Source organism: Ochotona princeps, chromosome 13 (genome assembly GCF_030435755.1).
Source record: "Ochotona princeps isolate mOchPri1 chromosome 13, mOchPri1.hap1, whole genome shotgun sequence".
In the NCBI taxonomy this organism is placed as follows: Eukaryota; Metazoa; Chordata; class Mammalia; order Lagomorpha; family Ochotonidae; genus Ochotona; species Ochotona princeps.
The window spans coordinates 33,161,031-33,185,198 of NC_080844.1; the positions used below are offsets into that span (position 1 = coordinate 33,161,031).

At 55.6% G+C, this 24,168-nt stretch overlaps 2 protein-coding genes across 8 annotated transcripts in view; one reads left to right on the forward strand and one right to left on the reverse strand.

The window, feature by feature from the left end:
• The window catches only part of CDH23 (cadherin related 23), a 375,667-nt gene that overhangs the window by 323,261 nt on the left and 28,238 nt on the right, over positions 1-24,168 (forward strand). For all 6 annotated transcript variants that reach the window (XM_058671237.1, XM_058671240.1, XM_058671242.1 and 3 more), the window contains 3 exons: positions 22,068-22,289; positions 22,461-22,580; positions 23,161-23,341. In XM_058671237.1, coding sequence (XP_058527220.1) covers positions 22,068-22,289; positions 22,461-22,580; positions 23,161-23,341 — 523 coding nt within the window. The remainder of the gene's footprint in view (positions 1-22,067; positions 22,290-22,460; positions 22,581-23,160; positions 23,342-24,168) is intronic.
• On the reverse strand, positions 1,249-19,513 carry VSIR (V-set immunoregulatory receptor). 2 transcript variants are annotated; one of them, XM_036495743.2, is made up of 7 exons: positions 19,268-19,513; positions 10,449-10,877; positions 9,786-9,842; positions 4,906-5,013; positions 2,818-2,845; positions 1,768-1,964; positions 1,249-1,623 (listed from the first exon to the last, which is right to left on the reverse strand). In XM_036495743.2, exons 1-7 carry the CDS (start codon positions 19,347-19,349, stop codon positions 1,586-1,588), a joined length of 939 nt encoding a protein of 312 aa, XP_036351636.2. In that variant the 5' UTR covers positions 19,350-19,513; the 3' UTR covers positions 1,249-1,585. The 2 variants fall into 2 exon arrangements, with proteins under 2 accessions (XP_036351636.2, XP_058527228.1); XM_058671245.1 differs by having other exon boundaries at positions 1,768-1,967.

Consider the following 24,168-nt stretch of genomic DNA (forward strand, 5'->3'; position numbering starts at 1 on the left):
GGAAGCTGAGTCCACCACAGCAATGGGCAGTGGTGGGGAGGGTGTGTCTTGGCTAAGCCAGAGGGAAGGGAGTCAGATCTGTGACCAGCAACCCAGAGCAGGTGTCACACCCCTATACACACACTCCTGTGCTGGTGGCTCTGCGAGCTGTGAGGATGAAACCCTGTTTCTAGGGCAGCTGGTGTGTTGTAGGGAGGGAACACAGCAGGGGCCAGGCCCTGTGCTCCAACAGGCCCAGCAGGAAGCCCACAGGGACAGAGTCGTTGAACCTGGCATGGGAGCTTGGGTGCAGGGCCAGATGTGGTCCAGATGGCTCCCACTGCGGTCTATATATACTTACTGCTGCCAGGCAGCCCAGAGCTGTTCCCCAGGGGATGGAGTGGATCTTGCCCTGCCTGCTGGGTCCCTTGTCTCACCCCATGTGCTGGCTTCCCGGTCCCCCAGGCTCAACTCATCAGAGCACTGTGAGCTGCTGGAAGGTGAATATACAAGTCAGAGCTGTGGTCTTGTCCCCTGTGAACGGCTCTGTGCAGCACAGCCATACCCCTGCTCACTCTCAGGCACCACGAGACACCCCTTCCTGTCCCCTGTCCTCTAGGTACAGGATGCCCTGGGACACACTCATCACAGCAAATGCAGGTCAGCCTGGAAGCAGGAACAGAAGCAAACTCTTCTACATTGGGCCAAAGACAAGAGGTGGGGCGGAGGTCCCCCTCAGCCTCACGTGCTTCAGAAGCAGGGACCTTATACTGGACACTCACAATACATCCACAGCATCTGCCTCCCATGTGGCTTTAATGGTACCTTCCCCCCTTTCACACTTGGGAGCATCCAGACATCATGTGGTGGGCCTGGCCACTGCCATGCTGAGCACCAGGCAGACGGAATGGTGAGAGCAAGAGAGAGGGACCCCTAATGTGTACCTTCCCAGCTGACCGCCCAGCTACAGGTGCTGGCTGGCTTGGTCTCTGGCCTGGTCTTGCATGACTCAGGATTCCAGTTTGCCCCAAGCATGTACTTGCTGTTTGGGAGCCTCTGGGGGACAGAATGCAAGCAGCAGTGCCCCAGGCTTACCAACTTACAGGCCAGAGAGATGGCTGCTCAGAAGCACAGAGCAAGCTCCAATTGCCCAGGCCCAGGTTCAGGCTCACCCAGGCTCTGAGACCCACTAGCATACATGGAGGGAATGCAACAGCCTTAGGTGAAGTGGAGCAGGGTTGTATCTGGCACAGGTGGCAGGAGTCCCTCCATGTTGTGTTTTCTGTGTGTACTGCCAGGCCCTTTGGCTCGTGTCCCAGAGACCAGCTGCTGCACAGCTGGATGTTCCAGGACTTGTTAGGATGTAGGCCATTTGGCATCTGTAGCTGCTAAATTTTAAGTCTCTTAGGGGGACCCCAGCACCCCAACATCCTCTGAAGGAGACTGAGGAATCCAGCTTCTCCTTTCTTCCCCTGCAGCATCCAGAGGGAGCAAAGGTCTGGGCTCAGAGCCACAGGAAACAAACGGATGTCATAGGAGGGGTAGTCTGGCTCCAGTGCACCTGCTCCAGATGTGCCCACGGCTGCCCACTGTCCCCCCAGGTGCTTTAGATGACCTCAGCATTTGGGGAGTCAGGAACAGGATCTGCCAAACAAAAGAAACCTAGTAAATGGGCAGGGCCTGGGCTCTCTACCCCCAACCCCTGGCACTACCCTACCCCCACAGGCTGGGGTGCCCCCCCCGACACGATTTGAGGCTGAGATGCTGGGAGATTCAGGAGGCACTTACCCAGGGATGGGAAGAAGACATCCCCAGGGCCTGGAGGGGACAGGGGTGTGCTTGGCTCTGAGAGCAGGTGCCTGCCGGACTCAGAAGGCTGTCGCTGGGCTACGTAATACAGTGGGGACCTGGTCTTTCCTTCAGGCATCCCCTGGGAGGGTGGAGAGACCTCAAAGCCTGGGTTTTCAATTCCCTGAACTTGGCTGCTGCTGAAACAGATGGGAAGATCATCAGTGCCTCTGACCTGCCCACAATCCTCCTCTCCCCTCAAAACGTCTCCCAGCACAAAGGGAGCAGCCAAGCCACAGTGCACCCACTGCCATTGGGGTGTCAGAGTGGCTGTCAGAACTGACTCCAGTTCCTGCTTTTGTCTGACCATCAGCCCCAACCATGAAGCCTGGGGTCAATGGCACTTCTAGGACACCAGTCATAAAACTTTGGGGCCAGGTTTCTCTTTAATCGTTAGAGTTTGTGGCATTAGGACTGGATCCCTTCCACATACATACGTACTGGAAACTGTCTTGAGCTGAGGGGAATGGGGAAACAGGACTTCCTGGGACCTGTCTGCAAAATCATCCCTTCCAGACCCTTCAAGAAGTACTGGACTTGGCTGTGCAGAACCTAAGTATGGCTCACACCCTGAGTGCCCCAGTGGGCCAGGATGCTAGCCAGCTTCCCGCCTGAAACAAACCAGCCCATATACCTATCCGATCCATCTGGCCTGCTGCTGCCTGCTCTGGGTCCCAGTCTAGCTGCTTTTTCCTGGCCTGCCCTACCTGGAGTAACCACATCTCCAAGTTATAGCCAGGGCTGATCCCCAGCTCCTTGGCATGTTTCAGTGTCTGCTCCAACTCAGGCTGACCACAGATACCCCAGAGTGGGCACATGGCACATCCCTGCAGAATCAGGGCTCAGCCTGCTGGGTGAGGGACCATGGATGTGATGGCGTCAGATGCACAGGGCAGATGTTCTTGGGACCAGCTATACCAAGAAGCTACCCAGGGGACCTCTGACACAGCAATGGGGAAGCTTGTTCTTGATGGGACCCATGGGTCTTACCTGTCCATCCGCACCAACTCCTGGGCACCTGCAGACAAAGGAGCAAGTAACAGAAGGGAGCACTTCCACAGGCAGCATCTTGCAGGTGCCCAGCAGGGAGACCTGTGTGCCACTGCTCCTCAGGCCTGTCCAGCATGTCCAGTAAGGAGGGGCCGGTTCTGACTGCTCATAAATGGAACTCAGCCTGCCAAGTCTCAGGTGTGTAGGACATTGGCCACCAGGAAGCCAGGGGAGACAGCACCTTCTCTATTGCCTGCCTGACCTGGTACCTGCCAAAATCCCGGTGGTTCTCTGTGCCTGCACACCCCACTCATCACCAACCAGATGCAGGGCTCCAAGTTCCCCTTTTCTTGTAGCTCCCAAGGTCCTCCTGCAGTGCTTTCCCATCTGACTGTGGCAGGGGAAGGGGCAGGTGCAACACCAACACAGATGCAGGTTGGTGGCCCAAAAGTTCCTGAAACCTCTTAGAATTGTGGCAGCCGCTAATGGGGTGACCCTCCCCCCATGGGGCAGACGCCAGGTGGGGCACACGGCACAGCACGTATTCACCATCTCGCCTGTCACTCATCTGCTGGAGGTAGGCTTGGTTCCTGTTTCAGAGTGGGGAAGCTGAGCCACTGTCAAATGCTGCATGGGTATCTACAGCCACTGGCCTGCAGGCCAGAGCTCCTGGCTGGCACTCTTGCTCCTTGCTCTGTCTGCTTTCCTTAGCGGTGACGCCTGCTTCTATCCCTGTGCCAGACACCAGGACTCCCCACATGCCATCTCTCCCCTGCCTCCCAGCAGTTGCTTCTCCAGCAGCTCCATCAAGGGACACAAACTCAATCTCCCCACCCTCTCCAGCTTGCACCTGGTTTCTCTGCAGCTTTGGCCCTGCTGGTGTTTCTCATGTCTGCCCCTAAGATGTCAAGCAGGCAACTGATTTGTCTTGGAGACAAGGGGTGAGGGGCGGGAATTAGCCTTGAACCTAGTCCTGTTGAAAGAGACTTCTCTCATGCACATAGTGAGTCTGCGGCTAGGGTTCCAGGCAGGGGCCACCCACCAGTGCAGATTGGGGTTGGTTGAGACTTACCAGCTTAGCATCGGTCTACCAGCCCCTCTACCCACATGTCCACTCTCTCAGGTTGGTTCAATTGCCCCTTTATCTGAGAAACCCCATGGAGCTGGCTCCAGGGTCCCCAACATTCTATCCTGGGACTGTTCCCACTCTCACTGTCCTCCAGCTGTCGCCCTACATGCTCAGCAGGCCTGGAACAGATGGGGAGGCTGTCTTCCCAACCTTTTGACCCAACCTCAGAACATTCCTGGAGCGGGGCTGCGGTGGTGGATTTGTGCAAGGCAGCCACTGGCCCACTGGCCGCTCTGGAGACAGGGGAGGCAGGATGTAAGGTTGGTGTGAGGCCTCGGGGGTGAATAACAGTCACCCGGTAGCAGCGGACCTCTCTTACTTACCTGCTGCAGCCAAGCAGGGGACACGCAACCAAGGAGGCCACACATGCCTGGAGGATCACCCCATCCTGTTCTCAAAGGACTCGGACTAGGCAAGACTTAAGGGTGGGGTCACCAGAGTATGTGTGTGTGGCAGTGACCTGAAGCCCTGCCCACCTCTGATTCACTGTGTGGCTTCACCTCTCTTTGCCTTAGTATGTGTGTCTGTGAGATAGGGATGGATTGTAGGACAGGTACCAAGGCACTGGGCGTGGAGTGGCTGGTTCCCAGGCCCTGTACTGATGTCCATTTTAGGGGGAGAGAGTGGGATGCATTCCCTGCCACTTAGTTCCTTAACATTTGGTGACATCTGAGTCCTGCTGGTTTTTAGTTTTTTGTCAACTAGAGGAAAGGGTCAATAGCTAAGTTATCTCTAAGATCCTTGCCATTGCAAGGTCATTTCTATCCCAATGATCGCTCACAGCAGGTCCCCAAAGGATCTCCCAGCAGCAGTGTTTTCATAAACCACTGAGGGCCCAGCAGGTACTGCCAGGAAGCCAGAGGGACATTGCCTGCCAGGGGCAGGTGATCACAGGTGCTGGGCTGGGGGCGGCAGCAGCTCCCTCACACCCCTACCCACCCACGGGCAGGGCTACTCACGGTGGTTGGAGGCTGCCTGCCTTTGCTTGTAGACCAGGAGCAGGATGAGCGGGAGGCAGAGAATCCCCACGATGCAAGCGCCTGTGGCCAGGGCCGCAGCCGTGATGTCTGTGAGAGCAGAGGGGCAGCGGGTGAAGCCTCATGCCCACTGCCCCGCCTGCTGGGAAACAGGGGCTCCGGGAGGGTAAGCCTGGGCAGGGCCTCACACTGGACCCTCAGGGACCTCCACAGGCAAAGAGGTCTGGTTCCTTTTAAAGAGAGCTCTAAGCTCTCATCCATTTTCCCCTCAAACGCACACACGTGGGTCCAGAGCTGGGGTCCCTGGCAGCAGCAGGAGCAGCATCTTCAGACAAGGGAATGAACAGAATGAACACACTCTTCATCCTAGCTGGACCACCTGGGCTACAGGCTGCCCCCTACAAAGGGAGCATAGGCCCTTGGCAGACCCCATGCCACAGAATTTAAGGTCCAAAGCAGTCCAAGAGCTGGAAGGGTATTAGAAACAGACCATGGAGATGATGGCACTGCCCAGAGATTTGTAATCAACACCACTGACCTGCATACTTGCTATGAGCTGAAAAGACAAGTCCCATGTTGCACATGTGTGTTTTACACCAGCAAGAAACAGCTCACCCTAGCCCTTATCCCTGCAAGCCCCTCCCCTCTTGGCCTCAGACACTTAAGTGACAGAGGAAAACTCACACCCCCCAGACTAGAGACAGGTCAGTCCTTGTCTGATGCTTTTAAACTGTTAAAATTACAAAAGAAAAAATGCACAAGTTTTAAAAGCATTCAGAAGTCTCCTCCTTCCTCTCCACCCAGGCTCCCCTGCAAAGATCTCACCCCTGTTCCCCAGGCTCTTGGGTATGCATTCTGATCTGTCCCCTGCATAGACAGCCGATGTAGGTCCCTGTGAAAAGTGCTGTGTGCATCAAGCATGGTCAGGTGTCTCCAGGCTTTATCGCACAGCTCAGCCCAGACTTGTCGAAACATTCCCTGTTAGCAGACATGTTTGCTTCCATTATCCACATAGCTAATGCTGGAGCAATGAGCACCTCGTGCGTACAGCATTGCTCACTTGGGTGTTCCCAAAGAGTGTGGAAAACTGGAATTAAAAGATGTTTATCAGTGTAAAAAATTTCGGAATCTGCACATATCAGGGTTCCTCAAAAGTACAAGAAAATGTATATTTTGAAAACTAAACTGCATTTTCAAAAAATTTACACCAAAATTAATTTCTGTTTTAACTCCATCTTCCCTGCATTTCCTGACAGCTACATCTGTGATAAATTCCTGGTGGTCCCAAGTGCCACAGTGTACTGTATGTGCATTTTCTTCTCAGCTATTGTACAATTTTCCTCCTAAAAGCTTGTATGTCTCCCAGTTTCATGAGCACGGGGAGGCTTGGTCTATTTTAGTTCATTTGCTGACTCTAGGAGTTTAGCTGGGAACAGCCATGCCCCTGGAACCACAACCAGCGTAAATGCGTTTCCTTCTCAATTTGAGTCCTTCCCCCTACCAAGAGCTGGGCTTGGACCCTGTTGGAGGCAGTGGACAGGCTGTGTGGGCTCAAGCGCTGCCCTGGCACTCTTGGGAATCAAGGCCACTTGGGTCGCACTGTCTTGCTTACCAGCCCAGGGATGTAAACAAGCTCGCAGAGGTTGGGCCGCATGCCACGCAAGAAGAGAACAAACTGCTTTGAGCACTTTACAAGTACCGGTTGGTGCTGGAACAGCTGCCGTGCTAATTACCAAGCAAGCACCACTTCACATGAAAGCAGTTCCCTGCAGCTCTCAGCAAGGCATGGAATAGTGAAAGTAAAAACAGGCAATAACTCAGATGCTTTGTGCATCTAAGCTCCTTCAAAGACCTGACTGCAGACAGTATCTGAGAGGCAGGCTGCACCATGGCACAAAGTCCTAGGCAGCAGAGCAGGTCTGGTCCCACAGTTACTAAGCAACAGTGGCTTGATGGGGGCCAGGTGCATGACAGCCTGTTCCTGTATGCCTTAGGGGCTTGGCAGGATCTTCCTGCCTGCCTCTTCCCAGGTGGAGAGTCCCGCTCCACAGCCCCTCTCTTTGCTTACAGAACCTGAGGTTTCTATATTGTCCTGGGCTGGGCAGGAGGCAGAGCACTGGGAGCAGGCCTGCCAATCCAGCTGCCCCCTGAAGCTCTAGGCACTAGTGTGCAGTTTTCCATCACTCCCCCAAAGTGTGGCCAGTGCCTGAGCTGGCACCTGCCAGGAAGGGTTAAGGATGGTTGTGTCAGGCCCTTACCCAGCAGCGTGGGAGGGCAGGGGAGGAACCCAGCCGGTTCTGTTGGTCTTTGTCCAAGGCATACCAGGTACCCTGTAGGCACCTGCGGAGGAGGGATTTGAGCTTATGAGGCCCAGGCAGCCTGGTCCTCCAGGGAGGGAAGAAGCAGGAGGTTGCAGGGAGCAGGATCCCTGAGATACAAAGCTGCTTGGGCACAAATTGCCCCAGTGTGGTTCCTCCCTTTTGTCTCTCCCCATAACATCTCATCCCAGGCCCCCACTTTGGCTGTCCAAGGATAGCATGAGAGGGCTTGGGCTGAAGTCAGAGAAGAAAAGCTCTAAAGACTTGTTGGCTAAAGGCTAATGACTGTCATGACCAGGTACCTTTCTTAGAGCATAGGCTAAGGTCTCTCCAAAACGAAGAAACAGTGGGGAGCAGCATCCAGCTGGCAGCCCTGAGGTCCCTGAGCAAACATTACAAAGCCAGGGAAGAACAGGGCCAGGCCCTCGGGCAGCCTTGGCACGTAGAGTGGGCGAGGCAGCCTGGAAGTCACAGCTGCGAAAGTGCAGGTGCAACCATGATCTACATGGAACCTGGCTTTCCTTACTAGTCACCCACATATGCAAATGGAGAACATGCATGTCAGATAGGACTCTGTGAAACTGAGTAGCTCCGCCCTCCCTGGGGCTCCATCCTGACACACAGCACAGGCACTGCCCCTACAGATGGGGTGCTGGGAGCTCACCTCCATCTCTGCCCCCTCCCTGGTGTTCTAATGGCCTGGGACACAACAAGCTTTCCATCCCTGCCGCAGCTTAGTGGCCTCCATGAGGAAGGATACAGTGGCTCCCATTTCCCAGTGGGACAGGGAGTACAGAGCTGTCCAGGCTTTTCTGATACAGCTGGGTTTCTTCTCACCTGGGCTCACAAAGTACCACAGCTCCAGAAGTCGTTAGAATTATCCCTCTGCCTGCACCAGCTAAGCCAGCCCACTGAGGATAGCAGAGGCCACCGGAGAAATAAAAGGTGTGAAACACCCAACAAAATAGTTTGGCCTCATCTTCAGAGTTAAGTTCAATGTCTCTGCCTAGCCTTTGGGCTCTTTTCACGCTGAGCCCTGAGAGAGTCCAGATGCTTGGTGTTTCCTGAATTCCAGGAGCAGCTCCTCTAGATCAGGAGGAATGGGCATCTCCTGGCTCTACCCCGCCCCCCACCCAGGCTTCAGTCTTCTGACTAGTTTGTAGGAAATCAGCGGGATGCTCCAGCATCTCCCTTGGGCTTTGGGAACAAGTTCCTTCAGCTGCCCGATCCTGGATTGCCCCCATCCCCTTCCGTCACCCCATACCCCAGGTGACCACCTCTAGGGGCCTAGCGTGAGAGTTTATGGGAGAAGAAGTGGGATGATGCTGCCATTCCCAACAAAGGAGCCATGGGGAGGCAGCCATGGTGCACACCCACTCATCCAGGCTAGCCATGCAGCCCTATGCAGGTGTATGTGTGGGCTCACACAGTTATTAGCCCCCACTGCATGGGAGGATGGGGGTGCATTCAGAGGGGAAGTGAGGGTAGTGCCGGCTCACTGGAGTTCTATGAGTGCAGGAACAGTGGCCTGGACTCAGACAGTCTTAGTGGTATGGATCTGGCTCTGACCATAGTGTGTGTTTTAATTCAGCCCCTTGCCAGCTGGCTGGTGGCTCCACTAACAGGTGGCTAGAGTGAATGGCCATGGCTGTCCTTGAGCTGGGGTTTGGCTGGGGCCTTGGTAAAGCCAAAGTCCCTTGGCTTCTGGAGATCAGGGACTAGTCCACACTGGATGCCTGGCAGACACAGCGCACTTCCAAAAGTTCATGGGAGATGTGTCTTTACAAAAAACAAAGCATGAGTAGAGCAAAAATGTTTTGCATTAAAATAAACATATCATGTAATTGTGTTTTCCATGAACTTTGTGAAGTCCCCCTGCACTGGGGGGCTGGAAGGATCTGGGAGGCAAGCCCTCTCCTGTCAAAAGAGTGAGGAGCCCCTCATGTGACTTCCTGTTGCTTACAGGGGTTTCTGGCTGACCTTTGAGTGTCATTGAGCCTCATTGCCCACCCACCACACTGCTCTCTCATCTCCTTCCTTGAGCTGGGAAGACGGGGGAGTGAGTTCCTCAAAACAATAGGACCTGTAAGGACTTAGAGCAGAGTCCAGCACTAGGAGAGAGTGCCAGGAAAGCTAGTTGTAGCTCCCTTCCTGAGCCACTCCCTTGCCCTTCAGTGTGTGAAGCAGTTGAATCCCACGCCAAGAGGACCTCCACAGCTGCAGCCTTCTCAAGGGACAGCCCTCCCTGAAAACCAGCTCAGCAACCTGCAGCAGCCAGAGGGGTGGGGCATATTCTGGGGCTGCAGGTCCTAGCCAGGGGCAGCCCCTAAGGGACTCCAGACCAGAAGGAGGAATGTGCTTTGAGGGGCTGCAAAAAAAAAAAAAGGAAATGACCAAAGCAGGAGGGATGGGAGCAGTCCCAAGGGGGAGATGGTGAGTCTGTGAGTATGGGGCAATGGCATCAGAGCCCAGCAGGGGGCATGGGTTCAGGGTGCAGGCAGAGAAGAGCAAAGACCCCAGAGGAGGAAAAGAATGGTGCCTTACTTTCACTCTCCTGGGGTGAAGATGGGTAGGTGATGCATTTGGATGGTGCGTCTTTGCCTGCAGGAGCAAACAGAAGGGCAGTTAAATGGTTCATGAGGCCAGGGTTTGGCAGGAGAGAGCAGGGCTTGTTCAGACTGGTGTCCACTACCTAGCATGACAGCCTGCCCATGCTTGTGCACATGCACACACACAGACACACCCACCCCCTGGCCTGTTCTCACTGCTTTCTCACGCCACCCTTGGGGGCATGCAGATACCTGCCTGGCCACACCTTTGTCCAGTCCATCACCTTTGCCCAGTTCACCACTGCTAGGGTGGACACACACACACACCAGCAGCCACCAGCCACCAACCACCAGCTCACATCCCAGAGCACCCATCAGTCACCTGTCCTCTGTCCCCAGCATAGCCTCAGGGCTGTCAAGAGCAGATTCACAACCCCCAGCCCAGACTCAGCACCTCTCAGATGAAAAGGTCCCTGTCACAAACAGCCTCAAACACACCCTCCCTCTCCATCACACCAGCTAACCACATGTCCACGCCCCACACACCCACAGCCACTCCTCACACACAGTGCCACTGTCACCCCCATCTAGCCCAGGGCCTTGCCCCATCACACTCTAACACCTGCTCCTGGGGCTGTTCCCTGCAGGGAACCCTCACCTCTCTGCACCTGCAGCTCCATGGCCCCGTGGACCCTGTGCTCTGAGTGGTGGCCCCGGATCTCCACCACAAGGCAGCAGTAAAGGCCACCATCCCACAGGGTCAGATTGCGCATGGTGATAGAAAAGTTGCCATGGTGATCGGTAGCCAGCTCCAGCCCGTGGCTCTGGGCCAGGTTCTGGCTGGAGTTAGCAGACTGATGGCTTGTGTGATGCAGGTGAAGGTTCTGGAACGTGATGTTGCGGATGGGCTTGCGCTCAGAGCATGACTGCACCTCACCCCGAGAGCTGCGGTACCACGTCTTGTAGAAGGTCACATCATGCCCCCTGGCCAGGGGGCCCAAGAGCCTACAGGTGAGGGTGACGTTGTACCCCTCAGGACACACATACAGGGAGTAGGGTGTAGCAACCTTGAAGGCAGCCACCAGACCTGTAGAGAGAGAAGACAGCTCTTACCTGCCAGCCCACGAGCACACACTACTCATGGTACACCCAGAGGAGACAAGAGCCTTGGCCTTGGTAACACCCTGGCCACAGCCTCAGCTTCTTCATTAACACAGGGCACCTCAGGAGCTTCCCCATTCAGGGGTGTCCCGAAATCGAGGACGAGATGAGAGACTGGGACTGGCCTCGCACAGGTGTGTTCCCCTCCGTGCCCCCCCGCCCAGGGAAGAAAGGTGACATTGCCTAGGCCCTTCATTGCCTGGCTTCCACATCCACCTTGCTGGGAGCGGGGTGGGCGGAGAGCAGAAAGGATGTTTGGGACAGCAGCTCTGGGCCCTGGGACCCCCACTGGGGGCCTCAGCACCCTAGGGCTAGCTGTGCCTTCCCATCTCCTCATCAATCAGTACCAGTGGGACACCTGCACCTGCCAGGCCTGTGGCAGGTGTTATGTCTCACTTGGATGCCAAAAATGGGGGCTTCCCTGAGAGCTGATGTGCTAAATGGGCAGAAGAGCTCACATACATGACAAAGGACCCCCCTCCCCAGGGCAAAGGCAGACCAGCCAGTGTCAATTTTTAGGGCACTTGGAGAAACAAGAACACTGGTCCTACAGTCAGGAGACTTAGGGAAGGAGGGGGTGTCCTTGATCTTGATAGACAAGTGGGATTTCAGTAAAGGGAAAGGGTATCTCAGGCAAGGTGGTGGAGAAGCAGAGGCAGAGGGTCTGAGGGGCTGGGGGAAGGACTACACGGCAGGAGGTCTCGTCCCATCTGGCCTCAGGGACAGACCCTAGTGAACAGAACAATCACCGTGATCTTCCAGCATTCAGCCGTACTGACCACTCCCCATCCCTCTAGGCATGGCGATGGAGTCACTACATTCTCTAGCTGTAGAAATCTGTTACCTTGTCTCTGTGAGGAGAATGACAGCTGGAACATGAGGTCCTGAGAGGAATGATTGGGGGATTGAGGAGAGACTGAGGAGTGAGTGCTGATATCCCCTCTACAGACCCCCAGAGAAGGCTGTGCGTGCTCTGTGCTGGGCTATTATAGAGAGGCTGGGACAGACAGACAGACAGATGAATGGTTGGACACACACCCCCCACCCACCCAGACACACACACACATCCCTACCCTGCCCCCACCAACAGCATCGCCTAGACCCCAGATATGGTGGGCCTGACCCAAGTGAGAGAGAGGCTTTTGCAATTGAATCACTGTGAGTCACTTGGCTTCCTCTTCCATAGAACACATGAAAACATCTCCCCAGAAGGATTAGCAATCACATATGGACATGACAGTAGCTCAGTGTTCCTGGCTCCAGGCTGGCACAGCTTGTCACCCCGGCCCAAATGCCCACCTGTCTAAGGCTTGGAGGCAGTACCACATGCATCTCCAGGAGTGGACCTTCAGGCCATGGACAGGAAGGAGGACAGGCATGCACCCTGGCCTCCCCCGTTCTGCTGCCATGTGTGAGTGGAAGCCAGGTCTGGAAGTGTGAGCTTTTGGGAACATTGACTGACCTTTCCAGGCCAACACACAGAGGCACCAGAGAGAGAAAGTCCTTAGCCTACAGCCCCACCCCAAAAGAACTTAGCTTTGAGCATGGGGGCATTAGGAAAGGCGCTGGATTAGAGCTGTGACCATGAGAAGCAGAGGTGCCATGTACTACACTCCAGGTTTTGTGGCACTTTAAGGTAGTGGTGGTGTTTCTAGTCCTATCTCCCTGGTAGGGAAGCTGAGGCTGAGGGGGGTAGGTGGCTGGAGTAGCAAGTAGGTACTGGAGTTGAATCCAAGAGCTTAGATGTAAAATTCAGAACTGGAAGCCCACAGGCCACATCCAGCTTCCAGGAAGACTTTATTTGACTCTAAAGTTTCTCAAAGTTCTTTTGGGACTGCCAACCTTTAAAAGCTAGGACATCAAAATGAGAATTCTGACTTCTAGCTTCCCCACAAGGCGACTGTCAGCTGGAGCTAAAGAGTAGCCTCCCCTAGGAGTGGGTACTGGCATTTCACTTGCCACAGGCCTCACTACTCCCTAATGTCTTCACCTGGCCTGCCTCATGCTCTCACGATAGCTGCTCAGACACATGAATACTACAGTTCTGTGATGCATGAATGTGGCTTCCTGGAAAAGCCAGAATGTGGCTCCACAGCCCAAGTCCTGTGTCCTATAGATGTGACCCTTGGGCTCAAAGAGGTGGTACACCAGGGAAATCCTGGCTGAGCAGGGACTAACCAACTCCACACCCTTTTGCTGCAGGCTCAGTGGAAGGGGAGCCCATAGCTTTGTCCATGCCAGCATGAGATTTTCACCCCATAGACTGGCAGAGAGTAGTGGTGGCTACAAACCATGGCTGTGTGAAGCCTGGGGAACGGTTGGTGGCAAGACTTTGGGGGGCTGTCCCAGGGGCTTCCCCAAGGAACTAAAACTCAGCCCCTCATCATGGCAGGTCACATGGCAGCTGCCAGCAGCACATCTCCCAGCTGCCATCCCCTGCCCTTTGCTAATGCCATCTGCAGCCCCAAAGTCACCCTATGGCTTGGCGCTGAGGTCAGTCCTGGCAGCATTAACTGGCAGTGCTTGTACTTGGGACAGCAGGGTGTGCTGTCCAGCAGAGGCAGGGTGGGGACCCCAGAGGCCTGGGTCAAAGCAAAGCCAGAGGTAGATCTGGTTGGAGAGGGCAGAGTGCCAGGCTGAGACCCCCAGGGGCCAAGTCATGATGGCAGTGAGCCCAGGGGTGTGCCACATAGCTGGGAGATAGGCTTCAGCCCTGAGGGCAATTTCCTTAAAAACCCACAAAAAGCATCAGAGAGAAGTAGGGCTCAGGCACAGCAGGATAAAGGGGGGAGGGCATTGCTCAATATCCAGTGCACACCACCCACCCCTCAGGTCCCCAAAACACCTCTTCCCCTTTTAGAAAAAGGAGAAGCTATGCTAGGATTCAGGCTTGGGGCCAAGAGTTCAGGAGCAAGCATCAGGCCCAGAAGAGAAGGAACCCCAGGGAAGGGAAGCCAGCAAGCAACCGTGTGCTGCTGGCACAAGGCCTATGGCAGCATCTTGTCCTCCAGAGGACCTGCAGGGTCATGGTGCCACAGGAGAAAAGGTGCAGGCATAGGGGCTCTGCACCAGGGCAAGTGCCAGTGGTGAACCGGAGCGAGCTCCAGCTGGGATCTCAATTATTTGCAGGAGGATGTTGCTCATTGTCTGGAGCAGATGCTTTTGGACACCTGGGTCATTGTCAGAGACCGGGGGGGTGGGGAGTGGGTGGAGAGGAAGGTCCCTGGCTCCAGGGTGGCCAAGAGCATGTGGGACAGGAAAAGGAGCAGGGGCTGGCCCTAAGCATGTGCCAGCCAGAAAAAGCCAGTCCCCCAAGCTCCTCCTGAGGCCCAGGCCCCTGCTGCCTGACCCAGTCACCCACCTGCCAACTGGGTTAAGAGGCAGGGGCACTTAGAACCGGGGAGACCCTGGGCATCAGGGTGAGATCTCAGGCCTGGGAAGCTCGACACCAGGGTCCCAGCTGCTGTGCAGCCTTGGGTATACCTTGCTTGCGTCTGTAACCCTGCTGGAAGCCCCTCCAGGGGTAGGGAGAGGGGCCATTTCATGTGAGGCATCTGCTGAGCACTCTGCCATCTCCCTCCACTTAGTTCTCCCACCACACCCTGCTGTGGTCCCTAGTTCAAAGACAAGGACACAGAGAAACCAGACAACATGCCCTAGGCAGCACAACCCTGTGTGGCCACAACTTCAGTACCAGGAAGGGCACCTGGCCTCTGAGCAGGCCACTCTGCCCCCTCCTCCTTCAGCTGTTTAGATGGGACACTCTGACCCAGTGCTGGCTACTGCACTGTTGAGACTCAAACTGAAAACATTATCGTCATCCCACAGATACTCAGCCAGGCCCTGACGTGAGCCCAGCCCAGCCCAGGGCAAGGAGCCTGTGTGCATCCAGAGTGCTACAGAGGGATGGCGAGGCTGGGAATTCAACCCCGCATCTGTGGCATCTGTGCCCCCCTTGAGGACGGGGCAGCCTCTGTGTAAAGTTTCCGGTGCTCCTACTTGGCTGCTCTTAGGGAGCCCTCAGCTCTTCCCGCCCAGCAGGGGTGAGCCCTCCGGATGGCTGTGTGTGGGTGTGCACAGGGCTGTGTTTTCCCTGACAGCCATGACCTTAGCCTGCAGTTACCAAGGCAACGCCCCAGCCTTCAGAGGTGGGTCCCAGGCTTGATTAGTCAGGCCTAGGAGGCCCCACCCAAGCAGCGGGACTCTGTCCAGCTGCAAAGGGCTGTGGAGTAAACACTGACTAACTGCCTGCTATGGCTGGCAACAGACCCGACCCAGGATGGTCCCCAGGGTGCAGAGGGAAACAGGCAGGGAGCAAAGAAAGAAGAGAGTGGGGGTGAAGGCAGGGGCAGGGAACCCAAAGCCAGCCCGTCTGCCCAGAGGTGTTGGCATGCAGGACAAAGGGCACCTCAGATGTGTGTGTTGATACCTGCCCCTGCAGGAAGTGTCCATTCACAGCCCACCGAGGGGGCCGGGAAAGGGAAGCTGGGCTCTATAGGAGGAAGCCGCGCTTCCAGCACCTCGGGAAAGCGCCTGGGCATCCGGGGCTGGAGGCTGCTGGCAAGTGTGCCTGCTACCCAGAAGAGGAGGGGCCCCTCCAATACTGCTTCCCAAGACTGCCCCCTCTCAGACTGGCTGTGCTCCTCAGGCCCCTCTTTTGAGAAGACATCCCCAGGTTCCCATGCAGGTCCTCTTGCAGCTCCCTCCAGTGCAGACAGATGTGTGGCCCGTATTCTGCATCCTGCATTCACTAAGGACTGTCTGGTGGTTTCACTGGCTCCAGTTCCCTCACCTGCATGGCAGGTGCTAGAATCACCTCCATAGTACAGACAAGCAAACCAGGCCCGCAGATGGTGGTGTTGGGAGTCCAGGCAGTCAGCCTGCAGGGCTCTAGTGCAGGCTGATTGCTATACTAGGAGGGAACCAGGGACTGCTTGGAGGAGACCCCACCCTCTTCCTGCAGATGGACAGATGGCCTAGCCAATGAGAGTCCAGCCTGCCTGTGGCCTCTTTAGCTTGAGTAGTTTTACTTTTGGTTTTACAGCAGTAAATAACATTGAATCATATAGAGAAAAGGTTATTCCTTTTTCAATTCTCTTTTAGCCATAGTTACATTCAAAGAGAAAGTCCTAGTTTGATCACAACATCCCTGTCTCTTGCCAGTCTCCTTATTGATTCAATAATTATTATTACTTTGGCAAGAGGTAGCTGATTTTAGGCTCATGGCTTCCCCAGACTAAAGTTTCCAACTAGAACCAAATACCCTAATTTGGTTGGTTTTTTCCTATTTTGATTTTGTTCTATTTATGGCAAGTGATACTAGCTTTCCACTTAGACAGTGACTTAAAGTTTCCTGTTACAATCTGGTCAAATGAAAGAATGGGTAGATTTAAAGAAAAAAAGTGAGCATCAAAGTTGATGAGCAAATGATAAAAGCTTGGGGTTCCCTGCTTTGGAATTGCCCTGGAGAAACTCACAGCCAGCCACTGCACAGATACAAGGGGATGTGGCCGGGCGGGAACTCACAAGTAAATGACAGAGGCAGGACTTGATCCTAGGTCGTGGTGGGAGATGGGACAGCTTAAAGGAGCTGGGCTTGCTTGTTGAGAAGACTGCTTGGTGACTGAGCCCTGGGTGGGCAGAGGGGTGGCTAGCCAAAGCAAAAGGGCTGAGTTGGCACAGGAGCTCTGGATGCATAGAAATACAGCATGGGTGAGGAGCCAGCACCGTGGAAAGCATTCACAGCAGCCCGAGAGAGACTTGCTTGTGTCACCCCTCTTTCAGCCATGGAGGGAGTGGCTTGGGGATGTAGGGCCATATTCCCAGCTTGCGTCTGAGGTGGCCTGCCTGCTTTTGCAGGACCCTGGCCTTACTGGTCAGTCCATAGGTACACCATCAAGAGGACCAGGGGTTATTAGCATTGCTGCAGAGGAGTCCAGGGACATCCAGCGCCAGCATGGATCCCTGGCACCCCTCCTCTGGCATACCGCAGGGTCCCTGCATTAAGAGTTGGCCTAGAACCTGGGGCTTGGGCTCAGTCAAGACCAACAGGCTAGATGGGCCCCAGGAGCTGCTGCTTCCTTCCTTCTGCTCAGGTCTAAGACCCCCTACACAGAGTGCAAAAGAAGGGAATGTGGCCCCTTTCTCAGCAAGGCATGCCACCCCTGGACTACCCTTGCCCTGGGGGGCTGGCCCCAGAGGGGAGACCCAGGTCTATTTGGGGTGGCAGGTGGAGGTAGGGATGGGGATGGAGCAACCATCCAAGCTCAGGGCCCTGGCTGCCTCTCAGACTCCAGGACCTCTGGGCAGTGGGTCATGCATTTCCCAAGAATTGACCGCTGCTGCGTCAGAAACTTGCAGCACTGGGTTACTCCACCAGGGCCCACAGCCTCGTCCACCAAGAAGGGGAACAAGAGGCCTCCTCACTAGCTATATTGTACCCCATAAACTTGTCTGTGCTCGTGCTAGATCCTGGTGCTCCGGAGTCAGCCTGTAAGGACAGGGCAAGGACAGTAACTTGCACAAGTCTTGGGGACACCTCAGGGTCTGTGTGGTCTTGGCCTCCTCCACCTGTCTCAGACTGTGCCAGCCCAGGAGCTAGAAAAGAGACCTGGCCCACCTACTCCATCCCACCTTCCCAGGCAGACTTGAAAGGCTTTGACCTTTAGCAGTCCTGCTGGGGGCAACCCAGCCCCTCATCTGACTGGGGAGTGTTGTCTGCTCACAAACCTTCCTGGCCACATGTGCTCCCAAGTCTGCCCAGATGTTGCATGCTGTAATGGGTTAATAGGATTAGTCCCCGTCAGTGTACCTGTTTACAGTTGGAATTGCTGGGTCCTGAGCTGTTCAAAGCTAGCATTCCACTAAGTTCTGATAGAGTAGAGCCACATGGAGCCCTAACGACTTTCCTGAGCCAAGCCCAGCAAGAGTGGACCCTTGGGTGCACCAGGAGACAGACTGGCCCAGACCCTGGCAGCATCAGGGCTCCTGGTCGTGCTGGGGATGGAGGCGAGGGGTTCTGAGATCCTGGATGCTCTGCAAGCTGCCCTGGATCTCTGAACCAAGATCAGCCCAGCCCAGTGAGGCCAAGCAAGGAGAGCCTCGCAGGCTCGTCTGGGCAGGAGACAGTGCAGAGCAGGTGGCCCTGGAGAAGGCAGCACTGGCTTTGCTTCCACCCAGGTCCCTTGCTCCACTGTCCCAGCCAGGCCATGGAGTATGGTCACTGCTCTCCCCTACCCCAAGCTGCAGCTGGGTGCTGAGACAACACACTGCTCGCAGACACCTGGCTTGCTTCTCAGTTGTCTTCCAGGTCCCGTCAAGCTTCTCCTCGCCCTCTTACACCACCCTATCCCACTTCTGACCCGTCCTTCTCTCCCTGTCTGCTCCCTCTCACTCCCTATGTGTCTTTTTTTTTTTAAAGATTTATTTTATTTTTATTACAAAGTCAGATATACTGAGAGGAGGAGAGATAGAGAGGAAGTGGAGCGCCGGGATTAGAACCAGTGGCCATATGGGATCAAGGCGAGGACCTTAGCCACTAGGCCACGCTGCCGAGCCCCCTATGTGTCTTACACTTTCCCTGAGCCCTCCTTGTACAGTCTGGTGCTGCAGGCTGCCCTCCGGCTCTGTCTTCTCTTGCTATGCAGACTCCATGGGTCCAGCCAGGCAAGAGCCAGAATACCAGGGTCTCTTGCTGCCCTGTCCCTCCCTTTCTCTTCCCCACCCTTTTACCATGGGAATGCCCTGGGTAGTCACAATAGCAAAGGGATACCTTATTGTGTGGGGCTTGAGTTGAGAAAGCTGAGGCTGGAGAGATGGCCTCATCACCCCAGGACCCACGGGGGGGGGGGTGGCGGAGCTGGGAGAATGTCCACCCACCCACCCACCCCCCACCTCCAGGCTTCATGCTGGCCCTGAGCTGCAGACTTATCCATTTGCCACTGAGCTGCACTGCCCACAGCAGCCAGGCACCCACCAAGGCCCAGGGGCAGGTGTTGCCCCAGCTGTGAAAAGCTGCTACCACCTGCAGGAGAAAGGTGTGAGGTGGGGACACTGCCCCTACCCTGCAAAGCTGCTGGGCCCTGGGACCCCTGGGCAGGCCTCGAGGCATCCAGCCTACTGCCAGAGCAGCTGTCAGAGTTTACAGATGTGTGTGCTGCTCTTGGAGGCTCCTGGTGCACCCAGCCCAATGGCCCCAGCAACTTTCTGAGTAGGAGCTGAGAGGCACAGCACACCCAGGAGAGAACTTGGGGGGCCTCCTGCCCGCCCATGTTTCCCATCCTGCCCGTCTGGGCTCTGCCCCAGCGCCGACCTTACCTCGGGACGCAGCCAGGAAGACAGCTACAAACACGGGTCCCCAGCGCCGGGCGCAGGCGGCGGCGACCCGGGGGACGCCCATGTCGCTGTCGGGCCAGGCCGCGTGTGGTGTGGTGGGACCCGAGTGGAGCTGCGAGCGTAGGGGAGACTCCGGGTACGCTGGCCGCGGCGGGACACCGCCACTCAGGGGAAGCTCCCGCGAGCAAGTGTGGAGCAAGCGGGCAAGCGCGGCGGGCGGGCGGCCGGAGCTGGCTGCTCCTGGGGCCGTCAGCGCCCCCGGGGGGCCGAGGCCGGTGCTGCTTTCCCCCCAACAGGAGGAGCTTCCAGCTGACTGCTGGCAGGGAAGTCCGCGGGTTCCAGGGCACGTGCTCCATTTAGTTCGCCAAAGCCCTTGCTAACTTTTCGTTCAGACCTTTTGGAGAGGAGGCTCTCTAGATTTCACACCCAAGAAGGCAGTTGCAAGTCCAAATCAGCATGATGCAAAATTACCACCGTTTGGGAGCTGGCATGACCCCCAAAGCTTCCAGCCAATACAGGGTTTGTGTGTGTGTTAGCCACGCCCAAAATTTGATGCTGATACAGAGAAGTAAGGTGGAGCTGCTTGACTACTGAGATGGAGGCCAAGATTCAGCTTACACACACATGCAGATGTGGGACAGGTGCAGGAATGTGCATGTATGTTGCCATATGTGTGTATAACAACCATTGTGTGGCCCACAGATCCCCATCCAAGCTGCCCTGTGGGTTCTTCTACACCAGCCTTGGATATACACAGCTCACATAATCACCTGCTCTTCTAATGCCCCTGGCTGTCACACACCCCCAGTCAGTGACCGCGGCCCCACAGTCTTTTCTCCAAGTTCCCAGCTACTCCCCAGGGCTCCCTACAGGCCTCACTGTCCACACCCCACCCTCCTGCTACCACCTCAGGCTTTGGCTTCTCTGCCCAAGTGGAAACCTCAGCCTGTCCTTGGTGTTTGGAGTCCCTAGCACAAGGTGTGGTATGGAGAATGTATTTACTACACTCTTATCATAATGGACAAGCCAGTGAGTGCGTACGTGACTGCCTGGATGCAGGGGCAGAGATGACTGTGGCTGTGGACAGGGTCCAGGGACAGGGAGGCACCCCTGTTGTGTCTACTGCAGCCTAAGTTCCCAGGGATTCAGCTGGCTCCTTGGGGACCTTGAGCTCAAGGGTGACCCCTGGCTAAAGAACAGAGCACAACCAGAGTCTGGCTGGGTCAGGATCACAGGGTGTGGGACTGAAGGGGAGCCAGGAATGGGTGCAGAGGGGTGGGGAGGAGGGCTGATACCAGTCATAGGCTTCCTGGGGCAGGAGGGGAGAGGGGTGTGTTGTCACAGTGACCTTGTGGTCCTGGAGCCAGAGAACCCCCTGCCATAGAGGATGAGCATCCCCAGTGGCTGCCAGAACAGGGGTCAGGTCCTGGGTCACCATTCTGGCCTCAGACCCCCACTTGGCAGAGAGAAGAAATAGAGCCAAGTGATCCAGGAACTGAGCAGGCCCTCTTTCCACCTGGGGTCACTCTAGGGTGAGCCCTGGGGACCCCCCATCCCTTGACTTCCTCCTTCCCCACCACAAAGGCTCCCCAGATTGCACCATAGTAAGACCAAAGGTGGCATTGCCCAAGGTGTGGGCACAGTAAAAAACCTCAAGTGATTTCCTCACCACCAGGGCAGGGAAGGAAGGACTCTGCCAAGAAGGCCTCCGAGGTGCTCGCTTCCTCCTCATTCCAGATGCCAGAAGGAAGCTGCCGGGTCCAGGTCTGGACACAGAGCACAAGTGCCCATGAATGGCAACTCCATCAGAGGCCCCACTTGCATCCCTGCAGCCTGCACGGGGAGGGGGAAGGGGGGACTCAGACCTGCTTCCAGGGGGTCCAGGAGGTGAGTCTTCAGGTGGGGCATGCCAACTGTTGCACCCGCTCCCTGCAGGTGGTATCCTTGTGTCCCTGCCAGCATACTTAACTGTGCCCAGGACCCTGCAAACCATGAGGAAAACTCAGGGGCATCCCTGATCAGCTGTGTTTGCTCGTTTGTTTAGGACCTTGCCACTCCCTGTCATGAAATCAAAAAGGAACACACCGTGGCCAAGAAAAGATGTCAGATCCCCATGTACTTCACACCAAAGACAGGGGCTCATTGCAAGTTTGCCTCCGCTTCGGTGCACACATTGGAGGAGGGTTCATATAACACACTTTCCCTGCTATATCCTTTTTTGTTCTATTTTTAAACATTTTAATTTATGTTTTGTTGGAATGGCACATTTACAGAGAGGAGAGACAGAAGGAAAGATCCTCCATCTGCTGGTTCACTCCCCAAGTGGCCCAAACAGAAATGGTTGGCACACTCAGTTTAAGGACAAAAGCTGCCTAGGTACATAGAGGCTAGCCATTGCAGGTGGCTGTGCCCACCCACATGCATTATTCGGAAGACAAGAAGATGGTGTTTTTGAAGCCATAGAGTTGAGCAGGGGGCAACAGGACAAAGGCAGACACCTATAGAATAGCGATGAGGAGCTGGGAGGAGAGGAAGGTTTGCATCTGGGTTCAGCAGTGCCATAATTGATTAGTGATGTCTGCAATGGATGCAGAGCTAGGAGTGGTGGTGCAAGCGCTATCTTGGACCTGACAAGTTACCACCTTGACTTTTGATGGCACCTCTGTATGTTCTTTCTTATTAGGCAGTGACTCACTCCCCTACCTTGTTTTCTTCTGCCTTGCTTTCTCTGCATCCCCTTCAGTGCCTCTATCCTTGACCAAGCTCATGCTCTTACCCACAGGCCACCACCCATGTGTATGTGACCATCGTGGACGAGAATGACAATGCACCCATATTCCAGCAGCCCCATTATGAGGTGTCGCTGGATGAAGGCCCAGATACCATCAATGCCAGCCTCATCACCGTCCAGGCACGGGACCCAGATGAGGGCCCCAATGGCACCGTTACCTACGCCATCATGGCTGGCAACATCATCAACACCTTCCGAATCAACAAACACACGGTCAGCAGTGACGGCAGGTGGGGGGTGCAATCAGTGGCATCACAGGGGAGGGGGAATAAGTTGGAGTCTGGAGAGGAATTAGAGCCTGCCCTCTGGGCTGGCCAGAGGATGTCCTAGACTCCCCCAACCCCTGTCCAGCAATCTACCCTTATTTCCTTCTTGCATCCCCAGGGTGTCATCCGTGCTGCCAAGGAGCTGGACTATGAGATCAGCCATGGCCACTACACCCTGACTGTCACCGCCACGGACCAGTGCCCCATCCTGTCACACCGCCTCACCTCCACTACCACGGTGGGTGGGTGGGCACGATCCCTGTGCGGATGTGGGGTGGGAGTAGGAGAGAGGGACAGGGCTCTGAGCGTTGCATTGGGGGAGTGTGGGGGACAAACACTGTCCAGGGCAAAGGCATCAACAAAGGAGCTTGGTCTCCATCTTAGCAGTTCACCCCCATGTGCTATGTGACTACAAGGTCCTTGAACCTCTCTGGATGGCTATACCTGTCAGACAGGTGACGACACCTGTCTTCCCTCCCCTCCGTGGGAGAACCACCAGCTGTGCTCAGTCCCACAGCCATGTGCCCAGACAGATCTCTGAAGCTTCTGTTTGTAAAAGGGAATGATAAACTGTGCCTGGGCAGAGGGAGTAAATGAGACCATGGTGGTGGTCATGAATGGAAGTTTCACAACACTATTGTTCATGTAGCTTCAAAGGCCTGCCCTTTTGCCCTAGGGTTTGGTGTCGACACCACGACACCACGTGGCAGGGTTATCAGGTCCAGTTTACAAGTAAAGGAGCCGAGGCCCAGTGAGTGGCTGGGCCTAGGGCAAGGCTGGCTGGGTGAGGCCCTGGCTAAGCTTGGTCACCACCTCAGGTGCTCATCAACGTGAATGACATCAATGACAATGTGCCCACCTTCCCTCGGAACTACGAAGGACCGTTTGATGTCACCGAGGGCCAACCCGGGCCCAGAGTGTGGACCTTCCTGGCCCACGACCGAGATTCGGGTCCCAACGGGCAGGTGGAGTACAGCGTCGTGGATGGAGACCCCCTGGGTGAGTGGGGTCCATGCCGGGCAGGGGGAGCGGGCACAACCCATAGGTCCTACTCACCCTTTTTGGAGTCTGCAGACTGCTGGCCCCACCTGGCATGTTCTCGCTCTCTCCCAGGCCTCAATTGCCCCCTCCCTAAGAGGATGGGCACCATCTACTCCACCATTTACTCATGGGGATACAATAAAAGCACTTGGGAAGCCTAGAACAGCTGAGGGTCTTGGAGGGTCGGTGACAGAACCCCTTTGAGAACATGCTAGAAAATGCTCTGCATCATCCCAAAGATAGGGGAAGGGCATGCATTCTTCCCTGTGTATGTGTGGTGGGAATGGGAAAGGGAGGGAACAGGTGCAGGAAAAGAGGTACCAGGAGAACAATGGGTCGGGGAGCTTTGGCAGCCCCAGCCCAACTCCCAGCAGCTGTAGCCACGTCAGCATGCAGCAGCAGTGGGAACCTCTCTGAATCATCCAGATTTTTCCATGCATCATTCAATAAGTGTGTGCTGGGCGGCAGCCAGGTGCTGGCCACGTACAGGTATTAAGGATTCCAAACAGATGCAAACCACATCCCTTCAGAACATACATGCCTCCTGGAAGGACATAGGTGTCAAGCTGATGTAATGAATTAGTGCTGAATGCTACAAAGGAAAATAGAACCAAGCCAGAGGATGGTGACAGCAGTGATTTTAGATGTGGTGCTGGGATGGACCAGAGCTCCTGGGTGAGGAGGCAACACAGAGGCCCCGCCCCCAGGTGACCAAGCCTGCCTTCCCTGCTCCTTCAGGGGTTGCCGACGGGCGTCTAGCTTTGATGAGCAGGCAGAAAAGCCAT

Excerpts from the sequence above, each read along its gene's own strand:
- VSIR (XM_058671245.1), bottom strand. The coding sequence starts at position 19,349 with ATGGGCGTCCCCCGGGTCGCCGCCGCCTGCGCCCGGCGCTGGGGACCC. Across the intron at positions 9,843-10,448 it reads GGAGCTGCAGGTGCAGAGAG|GCAAAGACGCACCATCCAAA; the intron begins GTGAGGGTTCCC and ends TTGCTCCTGCAG. Across the intron at positions 2,846-4,905 it reads GCAGGCAGCCTCCAACCACC|GTGCCCAGGAGTTGGTGCGG; the intron begins GTGAGTAGCCCT and ends CTTTGTCTGCAG.